Source organism: Colias croceus, chromosome 6 (assembly GCF_905220415.1).
Source record: "Colias croceus chromosome 6, ilColCroc2.1".
In the NCBI taxonomy this organism is placed as follows: domain Eukaryota; kingdom Metazoa; phylum Arthropoda; class Insecta; order Lepidoptera; family Pieridae; genus Colias; species Colias croceus.
In genome coordinates, this window is record NC_059542.1 from 1,782,533 (window position 1) to 1,807,586 (window position 25,054).

General features: G+C 35.3%; 1 protein-coding gene across 2 annotated transcripts in view; it reads right to left on the reverse strand.

Moving 5' to 3' along the window:
- Positions 1–471: 471 nt before the first annotated feature.
- Positions 472–25,054, reverse strand: part of LOC123692791 (glutamate synthase [NADH], amyloplastic) — a 63,199-nt gene continuing 38,616 nt past the window's right edge. For both annotated transcript variants that reach the window (XM_045637584.1, XM_045637583.1), the window contains 17 exons: positions 23,600–23,785; positions 22,872–23,020; positions 22,115–22,251; positions 21,529–21,655; positions 21,091–21,239; positions 18,842–18,986; positions 18,341–18,571; positions 17,706–17,971; positions 17,103–17,239; positions 16,662–16,745; positions 15,424–15,614; positions 14,644–14,856; positions 13,698–13,823; positions 13,400–13,488; positions 4,744–4,914; positions 3,016–3,102; positions 472–2,616 (listed from right to left, as the gene is read on the reverse strand). In XM_045637584.1, coding sequence (XP_045493540.1) covers positions 2,465–2,616; positions 3,016–3,102; positions 4,744–4,914; positions 13,400–13,488; positions 13,698–13,823; positions 14,644–14,856; positions 15,424–15,614; positions 16,662–16,745; positions 17,103–17,239; positions 17,706–17,971; positions 18,341–18,571; positions 18,842–18,986; positions 21,091–21,239; positions 21,529–21,655; positions 22,115–22,251; positions 22,872–23,020; positions 23,600–23,785 — 2,640 coding nt within the window. In that variant the 3' untranslated portion in view covers positions 472–2,464. The remainder of the gene's footprint in view (positions 2,617–3,015; positions 3,103–4,743; positions 4,915–13,399; positions 13,489–13,697; positions 13,824–14,643; positions 14,857–15,423; positions 15,615–16,661; positions 16,746–17,102; positions 17,240–17,705; positions 17,972–18,340; positions 18,572–18,841; positions 18,987–21,090; positions 21,240–21,528; positions 21,656–22,114; positions 22,252–22,871; positions 23,021–23,599; positions 23,786–25,054) is intronic.

Below are 25,054 nucleotides of genomic sequence, written 5' to 3' on the forward strand. Positions count from 1 at the left end.
CATATCTTCAGAACATCCGTAAAGTAATGGTGTGATTTTTTGTGTTTCATATTATTATGTATGTGATGATGTGGATGTGTAATGTGACATATTATGTAAAAGAATACCTATTTATAAGCCTATTTACCAAGACAGTGTTATTCCAAATTCAAGCAACCCGAATACAACAAAAATATCTAATGCAACGGTTCTCAATAAAAATACAATAATTGATCTAATTGCAACATTTAAAACTGACGACAATGAATAATAATAATTATCGTTAATAATTGTAATAATTAAGTCTAAATATATTCGAAGGTGCTGTTACTTTGTACTATTGAATATTGGCTTGACATTTATAAAATATTTTTTTAATTAGTATACTAAATTTCTTAGTAAATAACATAAAATATTATCTATTAAATAAAAGTAAGTAGTTACTTTTAAGGATTAGGTGAATTTTATGAGAAATAAATTAAAATAAAAAGCAAAAAATAATAAAACGAAACCTTTATTAAATAAAAATAAAGCAACAATAAACAAAATGTACATAATTCTAAAAATTTCATAATCGTATACAATACGACATCAAAATAACATAATTTCGAACGAAATACAATTGCAGACTATAAAACGTAAAACCAAATTTCACAGATAATTAAATAGCGGTATGGATCTTATACAAGCATATTAAAGGCATTTATTAAACTTAAATCTAAAATTAAACATTTACGCGATAATAGGATACAGTTCTTTAGAATGTGATTAATAAACAAACGGATAATTTTATATCCTTTCATTATTTATGAATCACATCTAAAAAAAACACAGCTTGTAGGAACTATCACACAAACATAATACTCTATGTTCAATAAAAATTAATCTCATTACTGAAACACAAATAAAATCACAGTTTAAAATGATCTCTTTGTACATTCTTACGTTTATCAGTTTTTGTAAATAAAATTTTAGTTTCTTTTATTCAAAAAGTTTCCTGATTTTTATGAAAATACCTTGGAAAATATAAATACCAAGTACTTATATATTGAAAATGGAAATACTAAGTGAATGTGGTAAATTTTAAAAACTATAAAAATTTACAAATGTTAGTGAGTGTATATTATAGATTAGATATTAAATACTGCGTTCGTAATGGGAATATTTTTATCAAATAAAAATTATATTGAAACAAAATAGCTATGACACAGGAGAGATCATGGTTTCAGATTTCAATTGTGAATCACCTACAAGCGGAATGTTAATATACTTTATTGTAAAAGCGACTTTCACTTACCCGACAAAAAAAAAATAGATTTAATTTAACATTTTGTAAAAAATATTTCTATATAATTTTATGTTATCGTTTAAGGGGGAAGATTTGATAAAAAAAAAATATCTCAATCAACTGGCAACAATAGCAAGGCCTGTACCACGAAATCTTTTTAGCTAACGACAAACGATGTCAGTCATATAGATTGCGATACTAAAGCGATAGACGCAATAAATTAATGTCTTATAAATTATAATACCTTTTTTGGGTAAGTGAAAAGGACAAAACGGCTATCTAACAAAGCAGGATCTATATAATTATCAATTCATTCAATTACATTTTATTAATATTATTGAATCCCTTTGGTAACAATAAAGTCATCTATTTTGAAGTACTATGTATTTTTATTGGATAGCCTCGTAACAGAATTAAGTTAATCTTTCATATAGAATACCATTTGCTAACACAAACATTTTAAGTTAAACTGTTTTCATACAATAGTTTTTTTTTAAATAATGTTAAACAGATTCATCTAGATTAAATAGTACTGTATTTTATGGAAACATGTTAAAATATTTTCTATAAATGTGACACTATTTTTTACACTAAAAGTAATTGAAATATAATAACGAAATTTATGTTTCATTATTATTTCTTTTATTTAAAATAAAATAAAATGTAGTTTTATTTTAACTTTGTCTGCGTTGACTAGTTAAAATTATTAATATGATAATAGATGTAATAAATTTTATCCTTTTTGTCGAATGAAGTTTTTTTAAGCTACAATAAAATATTTCTGCTAATTTCTTGTTAACATTTTGAACTACACATAGTTTAAACATCGCCGTAGTCAGGGCTTTTGATGGATTATTTAGAAAATATCAAATTTAACTTCAATTACAGATCTAGCCTATTATTGTCTCTTTTCCATTCAAAGCCATAAATTTAGAGTTTAATGGCCTTCCCTCAACCTTTCTCTCCTCAAACTAACTTCCAAAGCAAGTCAAACCTATCAAACAATATTAAACTTGGTTGATTGTAATTTCATGATGATTTTATAATAATTTAAAACATTATATAAATTCAAACTACGACATAGCGTTGTACATTATTGTGTGGAGTTTATAGTATTATTAATTGCCTGACTACAGCATTTTTTATTTACCTCTCGTTACAATAACAAAATGAGATATTTCAACATTTTTAATATTTTTAATGTATTTTAGCTTCACGTTCATGATCATGGACCACACCTCCAGGGCCGGGTAGATAAGAATGTCCGCTGAGGTAAACATCCACTGCTCTAGCGGCTTGTCGGCCTTCGGATATAGCCCATACTACTAGCGATTGGCCGCGGCGACAATCTGAAAAATATTTTTATTATTAATTATTATTAATATTGTATAATTTGAGAAATCTGGGTACAATAATCTCAATAAACAGGCTGTTCGGCTAAATTTTAAGATAAAATTTCTTACAGTTTTCTAGTTCTTAGCGCATTGAGCCCCAAGCGGCCCGATCGGTCCAAGACACAATAGATTTTCTATTGTGTCTGTGGTTCCGGGGACTAAGTTATTAATGAAATATTTCGTGATCTAAATTTTGACACTTTCCAGACCTGAATGCCGGGAGGATAGCAGAATCAAATAATATCATTTGTTGAATATGGAAAGATGTTTAAATTGTATTCGTTAAAGTAAAAGGTGTTTAATTTAAAAACCATATAAGAATAATAACAATAAAATATATAAAAGAAAACATACCACCAGCTGCGAAGACGTTTTTAAAGGGCGTCTTGTAAATATTGTCCTTTGCTGTCTCGATGTTGCTGCGTGCGTCCAGGGGCAATTCTGTTGTATTAAAACATTATTGTTAGGAATATGTATTTGAAAGGCGGTTTATTGAAGTTGGATAATACAAATAATATTTATAAATGATAGATAACTGCTCCGGAGTCTTCTAAAATTTACAAAAATATAGACGAAATTTATGCATTTAATGTTACCTCTTTCTAACATGCACGCGTTCTATAAACATGTGTATGCGTTTATACACCCGTTCACACTATAAACATGTGTATGCGTTTATACACCCGTTCACACTATAAACATGTGTATGCGTTTATACACCCGTTCACACTATAAACATGTGTGTGCGTTTATACACCCGTTCACACTATAAACATGTGTATGCGTTTATACACCCGTTCACACTATAAACATGTGTATGCGTTTATACACCCGTTCACACTATAAACATGTGTATGCGTTTATACACCCGTTATCACTATAAAGATGTGTGTGCGTTTATACACCCGTTCACACTATAAACATGTGTATGCGTTTATACACCCGTTCACACTATAAACATGTGTATGCGTTTATACACCCGTTCACACTATAAACACGTGTATGCGTTTATACACCCGTTCACACTATAAACATGTGTATGCGTTTATACACCCGTTCACACTATAAACATGTGTATGCGTTTATACACCCGTTCACGCTATAAACATGTGTATGGGTTTATACACCCGTTCACGCTATAAACATGTGTATGCGTACATTCACCAAGCTGTACGCAAACACGATTGCGGTTCATGTACGTTTGTGTGTGCGTATATACTATATACAGATGGCGCGTTAATTCTAGATCGGTCGAGGAAAGTAGTGGGGGCAGTCTGCGCATGTGTACAATCGTGCACGGAAATACTTAACACTAGTTTTTACTTGTAATTTATCTTGCAAGTAGGTAAATTAAAAAAATTAAAAAACAAAAGTAAACAGTTATTACATTTATTACACCATCTTTCTAGCTTGCCGTTTTAAAATTTTATTTTTAACCATTATTATTTTTTCTTCTACGTATTAGTCGCGATAATACAAGCTGTGCGCAATAGTACTCAAGAGGCACGAGACGCGTTGAAAAAGCGCGGGAATATACGAACGACTAACCTACCAATAACGAGTCGCCGTCGGCGCACACCCACCCCCCTCACTCCGCACGTCTTCATAGAGACCTTAAAATTGAACACTGCGCATACCCTGTCCACTTTTGCCGAGCGATCTAGAATCATCGTTTCATCTATACCTGTCGAGTCCTGAGCGAACTGAATACTAACCCATGCGAATTATTTGCGTACATGCATTGCGTGTCCACTGCGCGTGTCTGTATCCGCACACTGATCAGCGTTTCGGGTTATAATCCACATGTGTGCGTGTATATTTTCGAGCTGAGCGTCTCGCTACATGTGTGTGTGTGTGTGTGTGTGTGCGTGCTGTATCCTTACACCGAGCTACATGCGTGTCCAGTACGCGTGTCTGTGTGTACAGCTGCGTGTCACGCTACACGTGTGCGTGTCACGCTACACGTGTGCGCGTGTCTGTATCTACAGCTGCGTGTCACGCTACACGTGTGCGCGTGTCTGTATCTACAGCTGCGTGTCACGCTACACGTGTGCGTGTCACGCTACACGTGTGCACACTCACCCAGCTGCGAGGCGACGTGCCGCTCGGGCCCGAGGAAGCCGAGCGCGAGCAGCACGAGGTCTGCGCGGTAGCGGCGCGCGGAGCCGGCCCGCTCGCGCATCTCCCAGCGCCCGCCCGCGCCGCGCTCCCACTCCACCTCCACTGCCGACACGCCGCACACGTTGCCGTTACCTGTTGATAAGCAAAACATTATTACCACTTCACAAAAAGGTTAAAACAAAATACATATTTGATAGATAGAGCGCGCCAAAGGTAATTTAATACCTAAAACTATTGACTATGTGCGAAGTGGGTGGTGGGGAACGGCAAATCGATCGCAGCGCACGACGTGGCAGAAATGTGAATTAATTCTGGGCTGTCATGTGTCAAATTGCTTTATTTTCATAACTTCCTTTATAATAGGCATGACGACAGTATCCATAAATGATCGTATAGTGTTTTTAAGGGAAAATGTATAATAAATAAATTAAATACTTAAAAATCTTAAAAACATTAAGATTAATGAGATTATCAATAAAATAAAACATTGAAATTCTGCAGTTGACCATTTTGACTAAAACACGCGTGACGTCACGTTTAAGTAAACAACTCACGTCAGATGTATTTTGTTGTTATGAATATGTTGAGAATACGCATTTTTATTTATTTTCTATTGTTTCACGTATGCTTTATCGACTCAGAACAGAAATATAATTGCGAATTCACGAATACGTGGTTTCGGGGTTCTCCGCGCCCACTTTATACAATCATTTCTTATTATTTTCTCGCTTGAAATAATTACTAACACATTTTTGAGCATTATTTTTATGTGGATTCACACTGCAATACTGCACACCACTTATAAACTTTGAAATTAGTTTCTATAACACACATTAAATAAATATTTATTTAATTTTCTTCGCAATGCGTACAAATAATTACGTATTTACTAAAGAGTGACGTCACACCTACGCCATGACACCTGCGAGCTGTTTTGGCACAGTTAATAAATATTTTTTGAAAAATGGCTTTTATCTTCGTTAAATTTAAGTATATTACCGAAATATAGGGTTTTTCTTGTATAGTAAACGTATACACACATTTTAGAAGAGGATTTCAAAATCTTTCGTCATGCCTATTATTTTAAGTAAAAACGTAAAAATTTGCGATATGGGTCATAGGTACATGCTGTGTCGTAAATTGTAAAAACAATGGGAAAAACAGTTCGTGCAAGTTTTATTCGTTTCCAACATCAAAGTGGACATTACAGCAAAGACAAAAATGGATAGCTGCTGTGAAGAGAACCAAGAAACTACTAAAGAAGAAACCCAACAAACATATGATATTGCTCGAGTTAGAATCCATGTGGAAAGAATTATGCAAAGACTGAGAGTTTATCGAATTTTAGACAAAAATTCCTCGCAATTTATTTGATTGTATCGATAATATTGTACATGTTTGTTGTGTATTAGTCAATTTATAGCCCTCAATTTTTGATAATATAAAATACTAGCTTTCCGCCTGCAGCTTCGCCCGCGTTTTCAGAGAAAAACCCGGATAGTTCCCGTTCCCGTGGGATTTCCGGGATAAAACCTAGCCTATGTTACTCGTGGATAATGTAGCTTTCGAATGGTGAAAGAATTTTTAAAATCAGTCCAGTTGTTTATGAGCCTATTCATTACAATCAAACAAACAAAGAAATTTTTCCTCTTTATAATATTAGTGTAGATAATAGTACCTAATCGTAAATAAAACCATTGAGATACATATATGGAGTCGACACCGCCTACATCACTTATGTTCCGCTCAACATACGCCATCTGGCGTAACTGCACTCAGTCGCTTGCTCGCTCATTGGCGCGAACGTCACGCTCATTTTTTATTTGTTTTAAAGTGAAACGCATCAAATATGCCTACGTGTGTGTTACGATATTGCACAAATAATACAAATAATACGGAAAAGTGCAAAGGAATAACTTTTCATCAGTAAGTAACTAGATAATAATTTTTAAAACTTAGAGCAAAATTTTTGGCGGGCGACATTTTGCGTCATTTGTCATAGATTAAAAATTTAAGATGACATTGGGCATGAAATAAGTGTTGTTAGTAATATTTGCTGGCGTGTATTTTTATAGAATAAAATAATAATTTTACATATTATTTAGAAAAGCATAGACTGGTTGTTAATTGAAAAAAGGTGAAATCATGAAATAATAAAATCAATTACTTAATCACCAATTTTTTTTGTTAATTGATTTTAATCAAGTTTTTAATTGATATTGTATAAGCTACTGACTTGACGTATAATTGAATTATTATTTATTTATCTGCACCAATATTATAAAGCTGACTGAACCTAAAACTCGAAAAAAATTAAATTATTCCATATGACCTCACTATTTACATCATCCTATATTATATGCCAGATATTGTTAGCCCCGCGTAGTAAAGTCAGTTTATACTTAAAATAAATATCAAGTAAGTACAAAGAAAATTTCAAGTCAACGTGCATGTTGCGGCGATAAGGCTTGTTTTTGCATAACCCGTGTTTTCGTGTTGAAATGAAACGTCTTTCCTCTATAGAATCTGTTTTATTACTGACTGATACACTAGTGACTTAGACCTCAACGTAGTTAATTAATAAAAAACCGAACATACCGCCCACCAAAGGACTACACTAGTCCTTTCAAATAACAATGAAATTAGTCTCCTTAACTTACAAATAAAGCGGCATGTATGAATCAACAAATAACACCTTAAAAATCAATATAATTATGTATACCTTAAATTTGAATGTTACATACATTACATACATATTACATTGAGCATTTGTTTACGATACTATAATTTTGACTTTAATTTTTAATAAATTTATCAAATACACAATCTTTGCAGGCTTTGTTAATTATATTTTACTTTACACACAATTTTATACATTTTTATGACAGTTTTATATTAAATATTTGTTTACACATAATATCAGTACAGATAGGTTTACATTTTACACTTATACAATTAATCAAATACACATACATATACCATAGCAAAAGAACAATTACATGCGAAATGAATTGACTCGCTTGTTTTAAATGATTAATTGATATCTGTATTGATAGGAAGATAACACAATTTAGATACACTTCTTTTTATTACACTATCACCGCTCTTAACACTATAAACCCTAGTGAAACCGTCTGGCCCCGGGTGTTTGGCAGTGATACGCCCTAATGCCCATTTGCCAGGTGGCAAATTAGGTTGTTTAATCAAAATAACATCACCTACTTTAAATTCATCATTCTTCTTCAACCATTTTGTTCGTTGTTGCAAACTGGTCAAATATTCAGTTTGCCAACGGCACCAAAAGTCATTTAACATTTTTTGACAATATTGCCAACGAGATAAATGTGTTAATTTAAGAGTTTCTAAATTTGGTTGTGGTACCGTAATAGGTGGGAAGCACCTTTTGTTCTTTTTAAATCTCAATAATTTCTTATAATAAGCTATTGTTTTCAATAATTCTTTTAATGTGTCAAATTCTTCAAACTTTAATGAAATTTTATCTTGTATAGTGTTTGTTAGTGGGACTGTATTAATAGGTATCTTCTTTTCTTCTAAATCAGTTTGTATAAATTTTGGTCTTTCTAATTGTAATTCATTGTTTCTTAACCACGGTATCGTCTTAAGTGGTGCAACCTTTGTTCTTGCAGCAATTAGACTTGTATTATAAGTTCCATCTTGATTTTTAACACGACAGTAAACAACTGCAGCATAAGCTAATGTCGAAGCGTCTGAAAACCCATGAATTTCAATTGTATCAAAATTTGTATTTACTGTTCCAAGCCATCTATCTATAGTAATATCCTTTATATTCTGGAGATCATTGCGAATATTCTTCCACTCTTCTTTTATAAAAATATTAAGATCCTCATCCCAGTTTGCTTTTTCAAGCCATAACTTCTGCATTAAAATTTTTGCTAAAACAATGCAAGGTGCAATCCATCCTAATGGGTCAAATAATTTTTGTATATCAGAAAGAATATTGCGTTTAGTTATTATAACATTATCATCATCTATTGATTCTAAACTAAAATTATATTCGAATCGATCCGTTCCCAAATTCCATTGAACACCTAATGCCTTGACAATACCATCTAATTTAATATCTAAATGCGCCTTTGTAGATCTATCATTTGGTTCTAAAGATTGTAAAAATTCTGCACTATTAGACAACCACTTTTTAAGATCAAAACCTCCTCTTCGCAATAGTTCCGTCAAATCTTTTCTTAGCTGAATACATTGTTCCAAATCATCACCACCAGACATGCAATCGTCTACGTAAAAATCTTCGTTTAATATTCTAGCAGCTTCAGGAAAATGATGACCTTCATCAGCAGCAAGTTGTTTAAGTGTTCTTACAGCTAGGTATGGAGCGGATGCTGTGCCAAAAGTGACGGTAAGTAATCTCATATCTTGTATATTTTCAGTTGGATCATTTCGCCAGACTATTCTTTGGTAGTCGACATCATTCCTATTCATCCATATCATTCTGTACATTTTCTGAATGTCTGATACGAAACAGATTTTATGAGTTCTCCACCTCATAATAATGTTTCTGAGATCTTCTTGCAATACTGGACCAGGTAAGAGTTCATCATTTAATGATATGTTGTTAGAACCTTTACAGGAAGCGTCGAACACAACTCGAGTCTTCGTGGTCTCCTTATCTTGGCGTACAACGGCGTGGTGGGGTAAGTAAACTGCCTTTTCATTTATTTCTTTTTCAGGTACTTCTTCAATGTGTTTTAATTCTTTGTATTCTTCTATAACTTTCAGGTATTCCTTTTTCAGATCTGGATCTCTTTTAAATCTTCTCTCTAATTGCAACAATCTTCTTACAGCTACTTCTCTCGTGTTGCCTTCAGGTGAAAGCAGCTTTTCAGTTTTAAAAGGTAATCTAACTATATATTTTCCATTAGTATCTCTCTCATGTGTCCTTTCATATATATCTTCACATAGTTGTTCCTCTTTAGTTAACTTTCTATTTGTATCAATATCTATCTCCCATATAGTTTTAAGTAAGTCATTAATATTTGAATCACTAGTTAAATTTGTAACCATTAAAGACTTATGTATAGTGTTAACCTTCATATTAATTCCACCCATAATGATCCATCCCAGGTTGGTATTTTGAGCACATATAGTACCTGAGGGACCCTTGATTAAACCTTCTTGTAGAATTTTTGTGTATTCATTTACACCCAATAATAGATCCATACAACCCGACTCATAAAAGTTTGGATCTGCTAAATTTAAATTGTTAAAGTGTACAAGCTCATGTTTAATACTATTTCTCGAAGGTAAGTTTATTTTTAAATACTTTGACATCACGTAGGCGTGTACTGGTAACTCAAACTTAGGTTCCCACCGAGACAAAATATTTACCTTGACTTCATTCCTTACATGTACCTTCAAAGACTCCATGCCAGTTACTATCATATTAACCGGCTTGAGCTGTAACTTTAAGACTTGTGCAGCTCGTTTGGTAATAAAACATGCCTGTGACCCTGAATCTATTAATGCCTTAAGAGTAGTAGTGTGTCCATTTTCACCTTTAGTCACTACTACCGCAGTTGCCAAGAGACTTACCTTATGTTCACCATCTCCTTGACTATGTAAAGACGTCATTGTAGTATGCACCTTCTTCTCATCTACATCGGTCCGCATTGATGTCGACGGTTGTGTAGTAACCTCGGATACCGACGAATCTGTACCTATATTTGATCGGTGTAGAAGAGAATGATGACGCTTTTTACATATGTGACACGACAAAGGTATACGACATTTAAATGCCGAATGACCTGGGGCCAAACAGTTAAAACACAATTTCTTACTTTTTACATATTCAACACGTTCATTACAATTCATTTTTGCAAAAGATTTACATTTACACAGATTATGATTCTCATTACACATTATACAACATTTCACAGAATTAACAGACGTACTTACATGAAAAACGCGTTCTTTAGTAGACCTTACAGGCGGTGTAATTAATTCCAATGTACGAAATTTAGACTCTAAATACTGTTTTAACACTTCGGTAACTCTTCACTTTTTGTGTACGCAAATTCCTCCCACGCTTTATGAGACTCTGGGTCTAACTTCTGCACTACGAGAAATATTATAATCGGATCCCAAGAGTCGATGGATACATTTAAATTTACAAGACTATTTAAAACTTCATTAGTGGTATCTAATAATGATTTTAACTGAGAAGCAGTTTGCGAAATACATTTTTTCTGAGAAAAAAGTCGTTTTAATAAAGAGTTAACAATTAAACGTTTGTTTCCGTACCTTAATTTTAATGTTTCCCAAGCCTGTGTATAATTAGCATCGGTAATTCTAATATTACGTAATAAACTTTCTGCCTCGCCTGATACACTGGACTTAAGGTAGTGTAGTTTCTGTACCTCGGAAAGCGTGCTGTTGTTGTGCACTAAACTTAGATATAAATCATTGAATGTCGGCCATCCCTCATAGCTCCCGGCGAACGTAGGTAACTCAATCCGCGGCAACCTCACTCGTTCGTTGATGTGTACCACGGTGCTGTCATGGCTGGACTCCAGGGCTGATGCAGTGGATTCCATGTTCAATAATTTATCCTTCAAATCAGCGAGTATGCATAAATAAAGGTCCTCGTGAATGTAAAATTCTTCGTTGACGAAGTATGGTAAAAGCGCCTTTTGTTCCCTTGGTGTTATTTTTACTAAATCTAAGTGTGCACTTTGAAATGTTTTCCAATAGTCCTCCAAATGTTTAATTCGCGATTGTAAATATCCTTTGGATAGTCTTTGTTTAGGACACTTAGATATATTAATTTGCGTTTTTTTTATAAGTTCCGCCGTACTTTCCAAAACACGTATGATTTGTTCCGTATTATTATTCGCCATCATAAATATTGTCTTTCAATAATAACTTCGTTACAAATAACTTCGTATAATGAGCTTCTTATCGCGATCAATTGCCCGTGTACTTCTTTTGTTCTTCGATTTGTAGCTCAGGTTAATCCGGTACGAATGCGACCATATGTTGCGGCGATAAGGCTTGTTTTTGCATAACCCGTGTTTTCGTGTTGAAATGAAACGTCTTTCCTCTATAGAATCTGTTTTATTACTGACTGATACACTAGTGACTTAGACCTCAACGTAGTTAATTAATAAAAAACCGAACAGTGCATGTAAGGTGTGGCACCCAATAAAATAGACAGAATGAAACAAAGTGTCGCGGTCGCCTCTATAGCGGTGAGTCAGTGACATCGCATAATCTTTGACTGTCTAGCCGTCATTCGCGCGGCCCGCGCCGCCGCGCGCCGCGCACAGATTTTGTTCGTGGTGTCTCCTCCATACGAAGTAATATCTCAATGAATAAAACACATTTTTTGTAATTCTAAACAAAGTTTCTAATTATTAAATCAATATCGTTTTATTTATAAATTCGTATTCTTTAAAAATGAAAGAACATTAAGTAGAAATAATTTGGAATTAAATCAAAAACACAACATCTACTAAAATTACTTAACATTAGAGCAATTGAAAATATTTTTTCCTGTGAAATCACGCTTACGTGTGCTTTTCCCGTTCTCTCACATGCTGTGCTAATACTATTTTTTCCCCTTTTTGCTCAGTTTGAGGTTGGAAATGTATTTTATGCTTAATCAATTCAAATCCCGTACGTATTATAATATCCATATTTTTCACGAGGAAGAAAATCGCTAGGTATATTATACACACTCACTTTTTACACTATTTTTTTCAATTTCGTTGAAAAACTAGTCGAAAATCAATATCGCAAAAATATCTTATCATCTAGTTGACATAATTTGCAGATGACAAGTCCTGAATAGTTGCGGCCACTAGGGGCGCTGTCATCGCGCACACAACGAATACCTAAATCACATAGACACAAGCGTCGTTATATCTCTAGTTATATGTACACACATATAACTACCACTTCAAATAAAATCGCCGTCTATAGTTATGTAGGCGACAATGAACCAGATACTACCAGATATTAAAAACCCCCCTTAAATAGTTTTATTAACTTGAACACACATATTTATGTAGGATCGGGTCTAAATGAGAAACACTTTTAACTTCTTGAGATTTATTTTCGGACCACAATCTTAATTTTTAGAAAACATCTTACAGAGAAACAGCTGTCTTCACCCACGATCCCAATGAAAAGAGACAGATCATTCCTCGTTCGCTCTTTACTTCACATTCTCTCATTGATTCAATCATAGTCTATCGTTCTTTCATTCTAATCATCGTTCAGAAACTAATCTTACACACATTCAGAAACATCAATTAATCGTACATCTCACCTTATCATCCCACATTTATAGTGTCTACCAGTTGCCAAAAACCTTTTTTAATCGTAAGACCTTATTAATGATAACAAAAATGGACGACTGTCGAAGTTTTGTGTTCCTAGACACTCACAAAATTTAATATATAATTAAATAAACCAACAATAATTCTTCTAATTAAATAGTAATTGGCAAATGGGCTCTTTTACCAATTACTATTTAACTAGGTAACTTATTTTTCTTTAAATAATAAAAAATATTCTAAAAACATAACATTAAATATGTATTGAAATACTTAAGAATACTTACCATCATCAATGAATTCTTTGGTGAGCGTAGAGAATTTTCTTGGATCGTTGCCAAACTTCAGTTTCACTTCTTCGTGTCCATAGTCAACCCTGGCAGAAAAATAAAAATTGATTTATCGTAGTTTTTGTGTTATTTTCTAACGGCAGTTTGTATTTAGATTTTAGATTTTTTTTAATAAATATATCTATAAATTTCATAAATACAATTAATTACTATAGTGTACGTGTACACTGAAATCTAGACCAACTAAAAAACTGATTACACAATATAATAATTATAATATGGTATAATTTGTTACCTGAAAACTCTAGGCCACTGCGGCCACGGGTTATCTTGTCCTCTAGTGGGCTTTGGTTCGGGAAGGATCTCAAACGTTGTGATCGATTTGGCACCTTGTCGCAGCGACGTTGCTATACAGTCACATCTGAGAAACAAAACAAAAATACATGTAAATTTAAATCATATGTGAATATTTCTATCTATAACCTATAAATGTTGTTAAGGTAAGATTATTTATTTTTAATGATGCAAGTAGTAGCTCCTACACTTATATGAACTTCAACGTTACGTTCATGAACTCTTAAAACTATGTAGTTTAAATTTATTTATACAATACTAAATGGAACTTGGCCTCATATATAACATCATCAATGTGATAAGGGCGCGACGTATAATACGATGTATGCGTGCACGTGCACGCAAAACAAATTCAAATTCAAATTATATTTATTTGCAAGAATGTAGTTACAGATTCTAGATGTTTTAATTACAATGTTATGTGGCTAATACATTCTACGCATTGATTGGGTGTGCAAATATTAAAAAAGAAAGTTAATTAGTCTAATTATTTAAATGTACACACAATTCAATTTTCACAATTACGCGAACGCACTACGATTAAACACGATTATATCACTACACACTTCACTTATCACACACAATTCAGTTTACACTACTTCAAAGTCATAAACTCTTCAATGTCATAAAATTGTTTTACCATTAGCCAGTTCGTCAGTTTATTTTTGAAAAGATTTACTGGTAGTTCCTTAAAATTTTCCGGTATTTTATTATATATTTTAATTGCCATAAATATTACACTGTTTTTAGCTTTGTTGATTCTACACGTCTATAACTAATAACTAAAGCTAAATGTATGAATGACTTTTTTGTTGTTTTTTGTGTGTGTTTTTCTATGTTCGTGTAAGTGTTAATTGTAGATAATGCTATACATGTTCCATCCTTACCCAGTATCCCCACCCCCAATGACCAGCACATCCTTATCCTTAGCCGATATATGTGGAGCGACCTTAGCATGCTGTCCCCCCGCAGGGCCCGCCTGCTTCTTCTGCCAGCCCTCGAGGAACTCCATAGCAAAGTGTATGCCGTTCAGCTGCCGGCCCTTGATGGGAAGGTCACGTGGCCAAGTGGCACCCGTGCACAGGACCACGGCGTCGTATCTGGTAGGGATATTTTATTAATTAAACTATTTTTGTCATTTTAGAAGTGGTTTTTTTAAACAATCCACCGCTGCATCGTATTTATGAGGAACAGTAATTAAAAAAGTAATTTTTAATGGGCCTTTTTGCAACTGTCAAAGTGATTTTTAGCAAGAATCTGATGGTAAGACCTTTTAAAATACAATAGTTATATTTTTGTTGTGAATTCACAGGACTGAAATACTTGTGATTAGCGATTAAAGCGGTATAATGACATCAGTCGACGTTTATACGTCTATTTTCGTATCTTCTTTAAAAAATTTCATCTTATTAGAGCTAGCGCGCAAGAGCAACTTTTGTCTCCGCAACTATTTTGTCTCTCCCACCTATGGGCTAGTAAGAAAGTGCGCGCACGTAGCGACGCAACTCCCCATAGAGTTGATGGGAGAGACAAAATAGTTGCGGAGACAAAAGTTGCTCGTGCGCGCTAGCTCTTAATCTATTGAGTAAGGAAATACATTTGAATTATGAATTATGCATTCTTGTACTGCTAGAAGCACGCGTATCTCTGATATGTTATACACTCACTCGTTGGCCAGGTCCACAGCGGAGATGTCCTTGCCCACGTCCACGTTGCACTTGAAGGCGATGCCCTCCGCGGCGAGCAGCTGCAGGCGCCGAGCCACCACGTCCTTGCCCAGCTTCATGCTCGGGATGCCGTACTGCAGCAGCCCGCCGGGACGGTCGTTGCGCTCGAACACGCTCACTAGGTAACCCGCCTGGGGATAGATATTTATATAATTATTATAAGCTGGACTATACAGAGCGAGCAATGTAATGTATACTTTGTATATTATGATATATTATGTATTTAGATATAAGTTACATATTATGTAATATCGACATGATTTTAAAAGAGCAACTATGGAGTTTCTTGCCGATTCTTCTCCATAGATCACTGCTTTCCGAATCGGTGGTAAATGTTAAAATAATTATGTAATGACGATTCGAAAGTGCTACTAAATAGTAGTCTAATTGAATAAATGAATGTTTGAGTTTGAGTTTGAGTTTGAATGTCGCAAAGCAATTACTCGTTGTGTTTATATCTTTTTCTTTCTTTTTCAGCCTGGTTTAACCCAAAGTTGGGTATAGGCCTCTTCATGTGCACGCCATTCCTTCCTGTTCGTTGCCGCTCGCATCCACTTCCGTCCCAAGATCTTCACTATGTCGTCAGCCCATCTAGTAGGCTGACGGCCAACTTTTCTTTGTCCGGTCCAAGGACGCCATTCTAGGATTTTGTTGGTCCACCTGTTGTCACTTAATCTGCAGATATGTCCCGCCCACCTCCATTTCTGCCGAGACACTTTGAGTGCTATGTCTATGTGTTTATATTAATCGGGTCTACACAGAGCGAAAAGCCTCGCAAAGCAGTCAAACAGCGCGTGTGCGGCCGCTTTCCGCAGCCGCAGAACGGATAATGAAGATTTCTTTTTTTAATCAAGTCATAGACGAGTTTCGTACGTCAACTTAAAATAATATATTTCAAAGTAATTTATAGATAGATATGAAATATTGTCAATTTAAGGCGGATTTTTAATTTTTATCTTCTTATATATAAAATTCTCGTGTCACAATGTTAGTCTGCATACTCCTCCGAAACGGCTTGACCGATTCCTCTGAAATTTGGTAAGCATATTGGGTAGGTCTGAGAATCGGCCAACATCTATTTTTCATATGTACCACGGGCGAAGCCGGGGCGGACCGCTAGTATTATATAAACAGGGGTTCTGATGTAAATATTAAAACTTAATATTCATAAATATTACCTTATTCAACTGGTGTGCACAGGCCAGACCCGCTGGTCCGGAGCCTACGACGGCAACTGTTTTGCCGTTGCGGTTTGTTGGAATCTACAATTAAAATATTTTAAAAAGTTGAATTTTAATAGTTAAATAATTAAGAATGAATCCATACATTAACAAAAGCGATCACATGTAGTAACTAGATGATTGTAATATATAAATTTTGAAAGAACAGAAAAACTGAATAAACGTGACTGAAATATTTCATTTATTTTTTGCATATTAATAATTGTAAAGCTTTTATGGTATTTTATTAAATAAATAGAAGACTATTAACGCTGTTTTTACTTCCTTATTACCATACAGCGCGCGTGCGTGTGCATATACGCTTGCATGAGTGCGTGTGCGTATATGAATGTATGTGTGTAGGTGAATAAGTGATTTTAGGTGTTTTTTTTTAATCACCTCAGGCTGCAGCCAGCCGCTCTCAAAGGCGTGGTCAATAATAGCGCACTCGATGTTCTTGATGGTGACGGGCGGCTCCGAGATGCCCAGCACACACGCGCCCTCGCACGGCGCCGGACACACGCGGCCCGTGAACTCTGGAGATATTAATGGTATGATGTGTTGATACAGAATACTTTGGAAAAGTTAATAAAAAGTAATCAATTCTTTGAAACGCGTTTGATTTCTTGATAGTGTTACGGTTTATTGACTGTGGTAAATGTTAAAAATACGTTATGAAGATTCAAAAGTGCTACAAGAAAGAGTCTAATTGAATAAATAAATGTTTGAATATGAGTTCGATGTATTTTAGAAATTCAAAAGACGAACAATCTGTTGATATAAAGACGAACAACAAACACCTCAGTTGTTTGGCATATTTTGTGTTTTTTTTTTCTTACTGCCACCCCGACAATGGAGCAAGCGACCCATTTATGGTAGGTTATAGTTGCCGTACATTACAATTTACAGCATTAGGGAACACCGCGAACGTATTGCCGGCTTAAAGGTGGGTAGGCAAATTGGGAAATTAATTTCTCTTCTTACAAAGTTTAGCACACTTACCCGGGAAGTTATTCGTCTGCAGCAACTGCGCGAGCGCCTGTTTCCAATCCGCCCTGTATATAAGATCGTTCCACTTGGGTATGATATTCCCCAGCGGGCACCCGTGCTGGCTCTGACAGAACGGCACCCCGCAGTCCATACAGCGCGCCGCTTGTACGCGCAACCCGCGGCGGACATGCGCGAAGTTGTATATCTCGTCCCAGTCACGGAGACGCTTCTCCGCGGGACGGTACATTGATGTCTCGCGCGGGTATTTGATGAAACCCCTGGGAAATTGATAAAGTTAACCCATTGAGCCCCGAGCGGCCCGATCTGACCACGACACAATAGATTTTCTATTGTGTCTGTGATTCCGGGGGATGAGTTATTAAAGGAGATACGAATTTGGATCTAGCATAACAGGACATATAAAGGAAAACTGTGAAAAGCTTAAATTTAAAGATACGCAAGTCCGACTTCTTTGAATGAATTTAAATTTGAGGTTAGTTTGTTCGACATTCATTTGTCCGAATTTTAAACTGAATTTGAATTGTGTCAATATTCGAAATATAAAATCCAAACCAAGATCACGGGTTAATAGAAAAAGATACAGAATCAGTCGTGTTTTTTTTTTTCAATATAAACATTCCACCTACCTAGTTTTATCCAAGATCTTTTCGAGATTCTTCTTATCGTTTTCAATGTCCCTAACAGCCTCTTCAATATCGACGACGCCATTTTCCTTTCCATTAGTTTCAGTCCTTGGCGCTTGGGGTTGTTTAAGTGCCAACTGTTTAAGCGCCCGTTGATATTCGTATGGGAACACTTTGACGAATTTCTTGGCTGGCTCTGGCCAGGTTTCGAGCAGCTCTTTGGCGATGATCGAACTATAAATTGAAAAGAATGTGTGAATAATAATTATCTGTATCTTTTTCTTTGAATAGATTTTGTTTCTATTAGTCAAGTTGAGACAAAAAAAAATATATTATGATATTATTATGACAATACATTAAATTTCCAAGATAAATAATAAATTAAGGGTAAAAAGGCATGTTCAATGTTATTCCTTATTTCCTTCTAAAATAATTATTCCAACTAAACTCTGCAACAAAAATTTCACAACAACATGAAACACATTCATAAACTCTATCCCTTACCCAGTATATTCCACGAATTCTTCCAGAAGTTTCTTCACAATATCAAGGTCATCTTGTTTCTCGAGCGGCAACAGTTCTACCATCTCGGGGTTGCATTTGCCTTGCATGAACGAGCCGTCAATATCGTACACGTATGCGATACCACCTGTTTTATGTAAAAAATATTTGATTAAATTTTAGGTAAGAATAGTTCAACCGTCTTATTATGTCATTTGAAAAATACTAATTCTGAAAAAAAATTCCAGCTTCCGCGGCCACTCCCTCCACTATCAACATCAATCTGTGCTTAAGTTAACTACAAGTACTATGCCATTATCCAGTGGCGTGCCTAGGGTGTAAGGACTGGGCAAGCCCAAATTTTTCGAAGTGTTTGCTGGGTACCCTTTTCTTGAATTAGGTATACACTGTGTTACTAAGTAGGTACCTATGTTCGTTATAAAACTTATAAAAAATGTGAACATACCGAATCAAATCTTCTAAATCTTCACGCGCGCCCGCAAACAGTTGAGTCAAACGTTTACCATTACAATCATATTAAAATCTATATCAATAAATTATATAAAACTGTATGACATTATATTATAAAATTGTACAGATCATTTATATTCTAATTCAAAACGCCGATCTTTCTGAAGGAAATATTTTATAACATCAGAATAGAAGTAGGTACCTACTTAGGTGATTGTTTTAATTCAATTAACAGCTCTTTCTCAATGACAGTCATTGTTAATTCAGAAAGGCGTTCTTGGCCTTCTGTATTTCTTAAATACGTACCTACCTACCTACCTATGAATTCGATTTAACGCTGAGAAAGCACGCTCCGTGGAAGAACAACTAGCAAGAATCGTAAATACCAAAATATGTGCAAGTTTCATCAGAAGGCTTCTTCTAACCAATTCTCATTCATGAAATCGATTAATTCGTAAACAATACAATTAAAATTTGGTTTATGTTACCTACTTACTGCACAAATCGGGAGTTGGTTTTGATGAAGAAATTAATCGTTGTTTTACAGTAAAGTTTAATGATTTTACCTTCCCCGCTGAGCACAAAGCAAACCATCACAATTTACAATCCAATCTGTGTCGCGACACTTATTTTATCACAAAATTCGAAAAACTTAACCTAAATTACATCGGTATAATCACGCGCTAAACCATACTAACAATAATATTCACGACGTTCGTTCGCGCGACGCGCAATCGTAACTATCTTCACACTGTTAAAGCCCGGCTTTGTTGGCCATATAAATTGCTATAGAATTCTATAGAATATAGGTATGTAGCTACTTCAACGAAATTTCATACGTTAGAAGAGATAAGCGCAAAGCCCGGTAAAAGCCCACGAGTGCAAGCGAGAGAACTATATGTCACTCAAGAAGGACACCGCACTGTTTATACAAAGTACGACTTTATTTAGATAGCAAGAAGGATGAAATTAAAAAGTTTGACTCGAATTCGACATTGTTTGTTGGTGAGTTTTCATTGAATTTCGGAGCAAATTTTGAATTGCTCGTTGCGCGCGAATATTCAAAAGTGAATTTGGGTATTTTCCTGTCTCGTAGCGAATTCCTTAGGCAAGCCGGGCTTTTCGGCTTGTATGAACGTACCGCCACTGCCATTATCGCGAACTTCACCCTGGTCTAATATAATTGGTATAGTAAGTGCATACCACTCATGCCAGCAGCAAAGTTGCGTCCAGTAAGCCCTAGCACGAGAACAGCTCCACCCATCATGTACTGGCACGCATGATCACCCACTCCCTCCACCACGGTCACACAATACACAACTATCCAATCTATCCGGACTGAAGTTAGGCACAAGTACTATGACACTATCGCCAACTTCAACCCGCTATACAAGTTCGTACCGCTCATGCCCGCAGCGAAGTTGCGTCCAGGAAGCCCTAGCACGAGAACAGCACCGTCCGTTATATACTCGCACGCGTGATCACCCTCACCTTCTACTACGGCAACGCAACCGGAGTTGCGCCCAACTATATTCTATCTGGACTGAAGTTAGGCACAAGTACTATGTCGCGGAAGAATTCCAACCAATACCCGCGGCCCCATCATTACGGGCTCGACGGAACACAGTGGGGTTTTAGTCGGTAAGAATCCGACATAACCCACGGCTCCTTCCCCGGGGGCCGTGGGTATCTTTGGAAGATTTCCCCACTATAAAAAAAGGCACAAGTACTATGCCACTATGTCTAACTTAAGCCCAGTAAACCGCTATACAAGTTCGTACCGCTCATGCCCGCAGCGAAGTTGCGTCCAGTAAGCCCCAGCACAAGCACAGCACCGCCCGTCATGTACTCGCACGCGTGGTCACCCACACCTTCTACTACGGCCACACAACCGGAGTTGCGGACGCAGAAACGCTCTGATGCTATACCCCTGTGGATATAGAGTTAATTGTCATAAAAAAATATATAACAAGAAAAGTAATGCGTATAGACACTTGGAATAAAAGCAGATAAATTCATAAGATGACTCTCATATCCTATAATTTTGATTATTATCGAGAAGTTATGTAATAAATAATAATTATGAAGTGTAAATTAAATACATATATCACACGTATAAGTTTGTAAGATGTATTGGGTATATTTTTTTACCCAATACATCTTATAAAAACTGAAAACTGATTAACTGCGAAAACGACACATCTTACAAAGTAACTAACCTGAAGTAAGCTCTTCCCGAGGTAGCACCATACAGACAAACATTACCAACGATTACATTCAAATGAGATTCAAATTGTGAGCTCTTTGGCGGATAGATTATCACTTTACCACCGGACAATCCCTTTCCTGTAATAAATAAAAGTACTTTATGACACTAATTTGTTTATTGAGAATAATATGACAACACTAAATTTATTCGCAAGTTTATCCTTATAAGTTATTAACTCCTAATAGCAAGAAAATGTAAATAGAGCAATCAATTGATTGACATTTTGTTAGGATAGAATAGACAGTACATATAATTTTAAAGATTACTGTTGGAAAAACGAAAGCTTACTTAAAAAATAACGAGTTATTTATAATAAAATTAACATAGATCGTAATAAAACCAAATCTATAATATAAAAATGAATCCCAAAATATGTTGGTAAGCGCATAACTTTAGAACAGCTGAACCGATTTCTTTAATTCTTTTTTTATTATATTCCTTGATGTACGAGGATGGTTCTTATGTAGAGAAAACGTGAATAAGTACCACGGGCGAAGCCGGGGCGGACCGCTAGTAGTAATATAGATTTAACTCACCAACATAATCATTAGCATCTCCCTCCAAAGTAACAGTAACGCCCTTTGACATGAACGCGCAGAAACTCTGTCCTGCGGAGCCCACGAGAGAAATGTTTATCGAAGTACCATCTGGTAGACCCGCATCGCCATATTTCCTAAAAATAATTATAAGATAATTAATAAAGAGGGGTTAACCGCAGGACAGTTCTTTGGCATATTATTATTATTATAATATATTATGATGTTACATAATTATGTATATTGTATCATTAAATTGTAAAACTGACATAATTTAAAAGAGCAACTACGGAGTCTCTTGCCGGTTCTTCTCCGTAGATACTGCTTTCCGAATCGGTGGTAAATGTTAAAATATGTAATGACGTTTCAAAAGTGCTTATTTAAAAGGTCTAATTGAATAAAATAATGTTTGAGTTTCAGTTTGAGTGGTATTTAATTACGCACTGTTTTTAAACAATGTCGTATGGCCAATGTGGATAGCAAATGTTTTTACTTTTTACAATTTTATTCCCGTGTTAAATTAGTTTCACAATTTATAAATTATTACTAAAAGGTAGACAAATAATTATAAATCTGTTTTTAAAATAAAAACTTAATACTTCTGCATCTACATAATATTATATTAAAAGACAGTTGTTTCAAATCGAAATTGATTTATTACCTTCCAATCAATGATTGCAATACTTATTAACTAAGATATTAAACGTCAACTATATTTTCCATATAAGAAGAAGCGATCAAGAAAATCTCTACTCACATAGCAATATGGTAAGACAGCGTGGAAGTAAACGCTCTGTCTTCGTTAGTTATCTTCATAGAGATGTCTATATTTTGTTGAGTGCCGTCTAATATTCCAGCGCATTGCTGGATCACTTGGTTGTCCAGACGTTTCTCTAGTTGGAAGTCCTGTATAAAGAATAATAAGAGAAAATAATTATAATATCAAATATCATTATAATAGCTAATATCATGGGCAAGTAAAAAATTGTTCGCAATGCATAATTTACGTACGTTGTTGAACGTCCGATTACGCATGGGTAACTACGTAACTCAGGCCCCGGAATCACAGACACAATAGAAAATCTATTGACTCTTAATCTATTGACACAATAGAAAATCTATTGTGTCGTGGACCGATCGGGCCGTATGTTCTTTCTATTTTTTATTCTCAACAAGTTGGCTTGACTTGTATGATAAGTTGATAACATTTGGGTTCTACCCATAATTTGTTACATTGTAAGTTATGTGATATTGTGAAATTATCTGTATTTGACAGGTCGTAAGTCAAAATAGTCAGTGTGTCTATGTGTGTATGGGTGTCGTCGTCCTCGCGTACTTTGAATAGATCTAACTCTTGGCCCATACTATTGCCAAACCCACTTCAGGATAAGCTAAAACAGCCACCTGTTTCTCGGACCCGCCCACAAATTTAACAAAAACACTTAATAGCAATAAAAGGCTACATTTCCACACACTTTGACCCACCTGACTCTTAGATCCGCCCACGATATTAACTCCAGGCCGCATATGTAGCGCATTCTTCAGTATGAGGCTTAGGTTTAGAGCCCGCGCCTTGTGGTTGTCGTTGTTTTCGCGCACTTTCAGAAGATCCGTACGACCGATTAGTTCTTGGAAACGACGGACACCTACTGCTGCCATGTGTTCGCGGACCTTTGGAAAAGAATCGAATAAAATAACAATAAAAAGAGTGTGTGTACTTATGTACACGCGTGAGAAGTTATACTTCTTTGGCGTATGGAAAAAAATACTAGAATATACAACTTGAACATAGTTATCAATTTTCATACCACCTAGAACTAACTTCCAGTGGCGGTACGTTCATACAAGCCGAAAAGCCCGGCTTGCCTAAGGAATTCGCTACGAGACAGGAAAATACCCAAATTCACTTTTGAATATTCGCGCGCAACGAGCAATTCAAAATTTGCTCCGAAATTCAATGAAAACTCACCAACAAACAATGTCGAATTCGAGTCAAACTTTTTAATTTCATCCTTCTTGCTATCTAAATAAAGTCGTACTTTGTATTAAGAGGGCTTATTCAATTTAACGCAAGTCAAAATCTCCGCGATCTATTACGATAGATCGCGGCTTGCGCTATCCTTTTACTATGAACAGCATAAGTCCACAGGAGAGCGCCGAGCAACATGTCCTCTCTCTGGAAAGGCTCGCTGCCGACTGATTTTAATCGGGTCGCGCGCAGTGTTTTATAGTACTTTAAAAAAAATTGTAGAAAAATAATAGAGGTACCTTAGCTGATTTTTTAAATTTTATCTTATAAGTAAGACGTTCTTTTATTGCAATATGTAAAAATTATATTAAACTAAGTCAAATATCTTGGTGAAAATAATCATTTTGTCGACTATATTTTCTAAAAAAATTCACATTGTTCGGATTTTAATTTCGTAAGTTAGGAGTCCAAAATAAAAAAATCTTTTAACTAACTATTTTAATAAGGATTTTTGCAGTTAGTTAAAAAAAATTGTGTGTTAGATCTGTCAGCGATTTCAGATATTTTTAGCTTCGAAATTGACACTAAAAGCGAAATCAAGTAATCATCGGCTCAGTTATCTTGATGGTATTCACAAATACTGTATTAATTAAAAAAAACTCTTAACTAACTATATAGACAATAAAATTTCCTAAAATTATTAGTAATTCATATGTTTGTAAGATAAGTGGTTGATGGACAATCTGGTTTGAAAAATCACATATTTGAGCCAAACAGCGCACGGACCGCGTACACGGCCTTAACAGCGCGGTGTCCTTCTTGAGTGACATATAGTTCTCTCGCTTGCACTCGTGGGCTTTTACCGGGCTTTGCGCTTATCTCTTCTAACGTATGAAATTTCGTTGAAGTAGCTACATACCTATCTATAGAATTCTATAGCAATTTATATGGCCAACAAAGCCGGGCTTTAA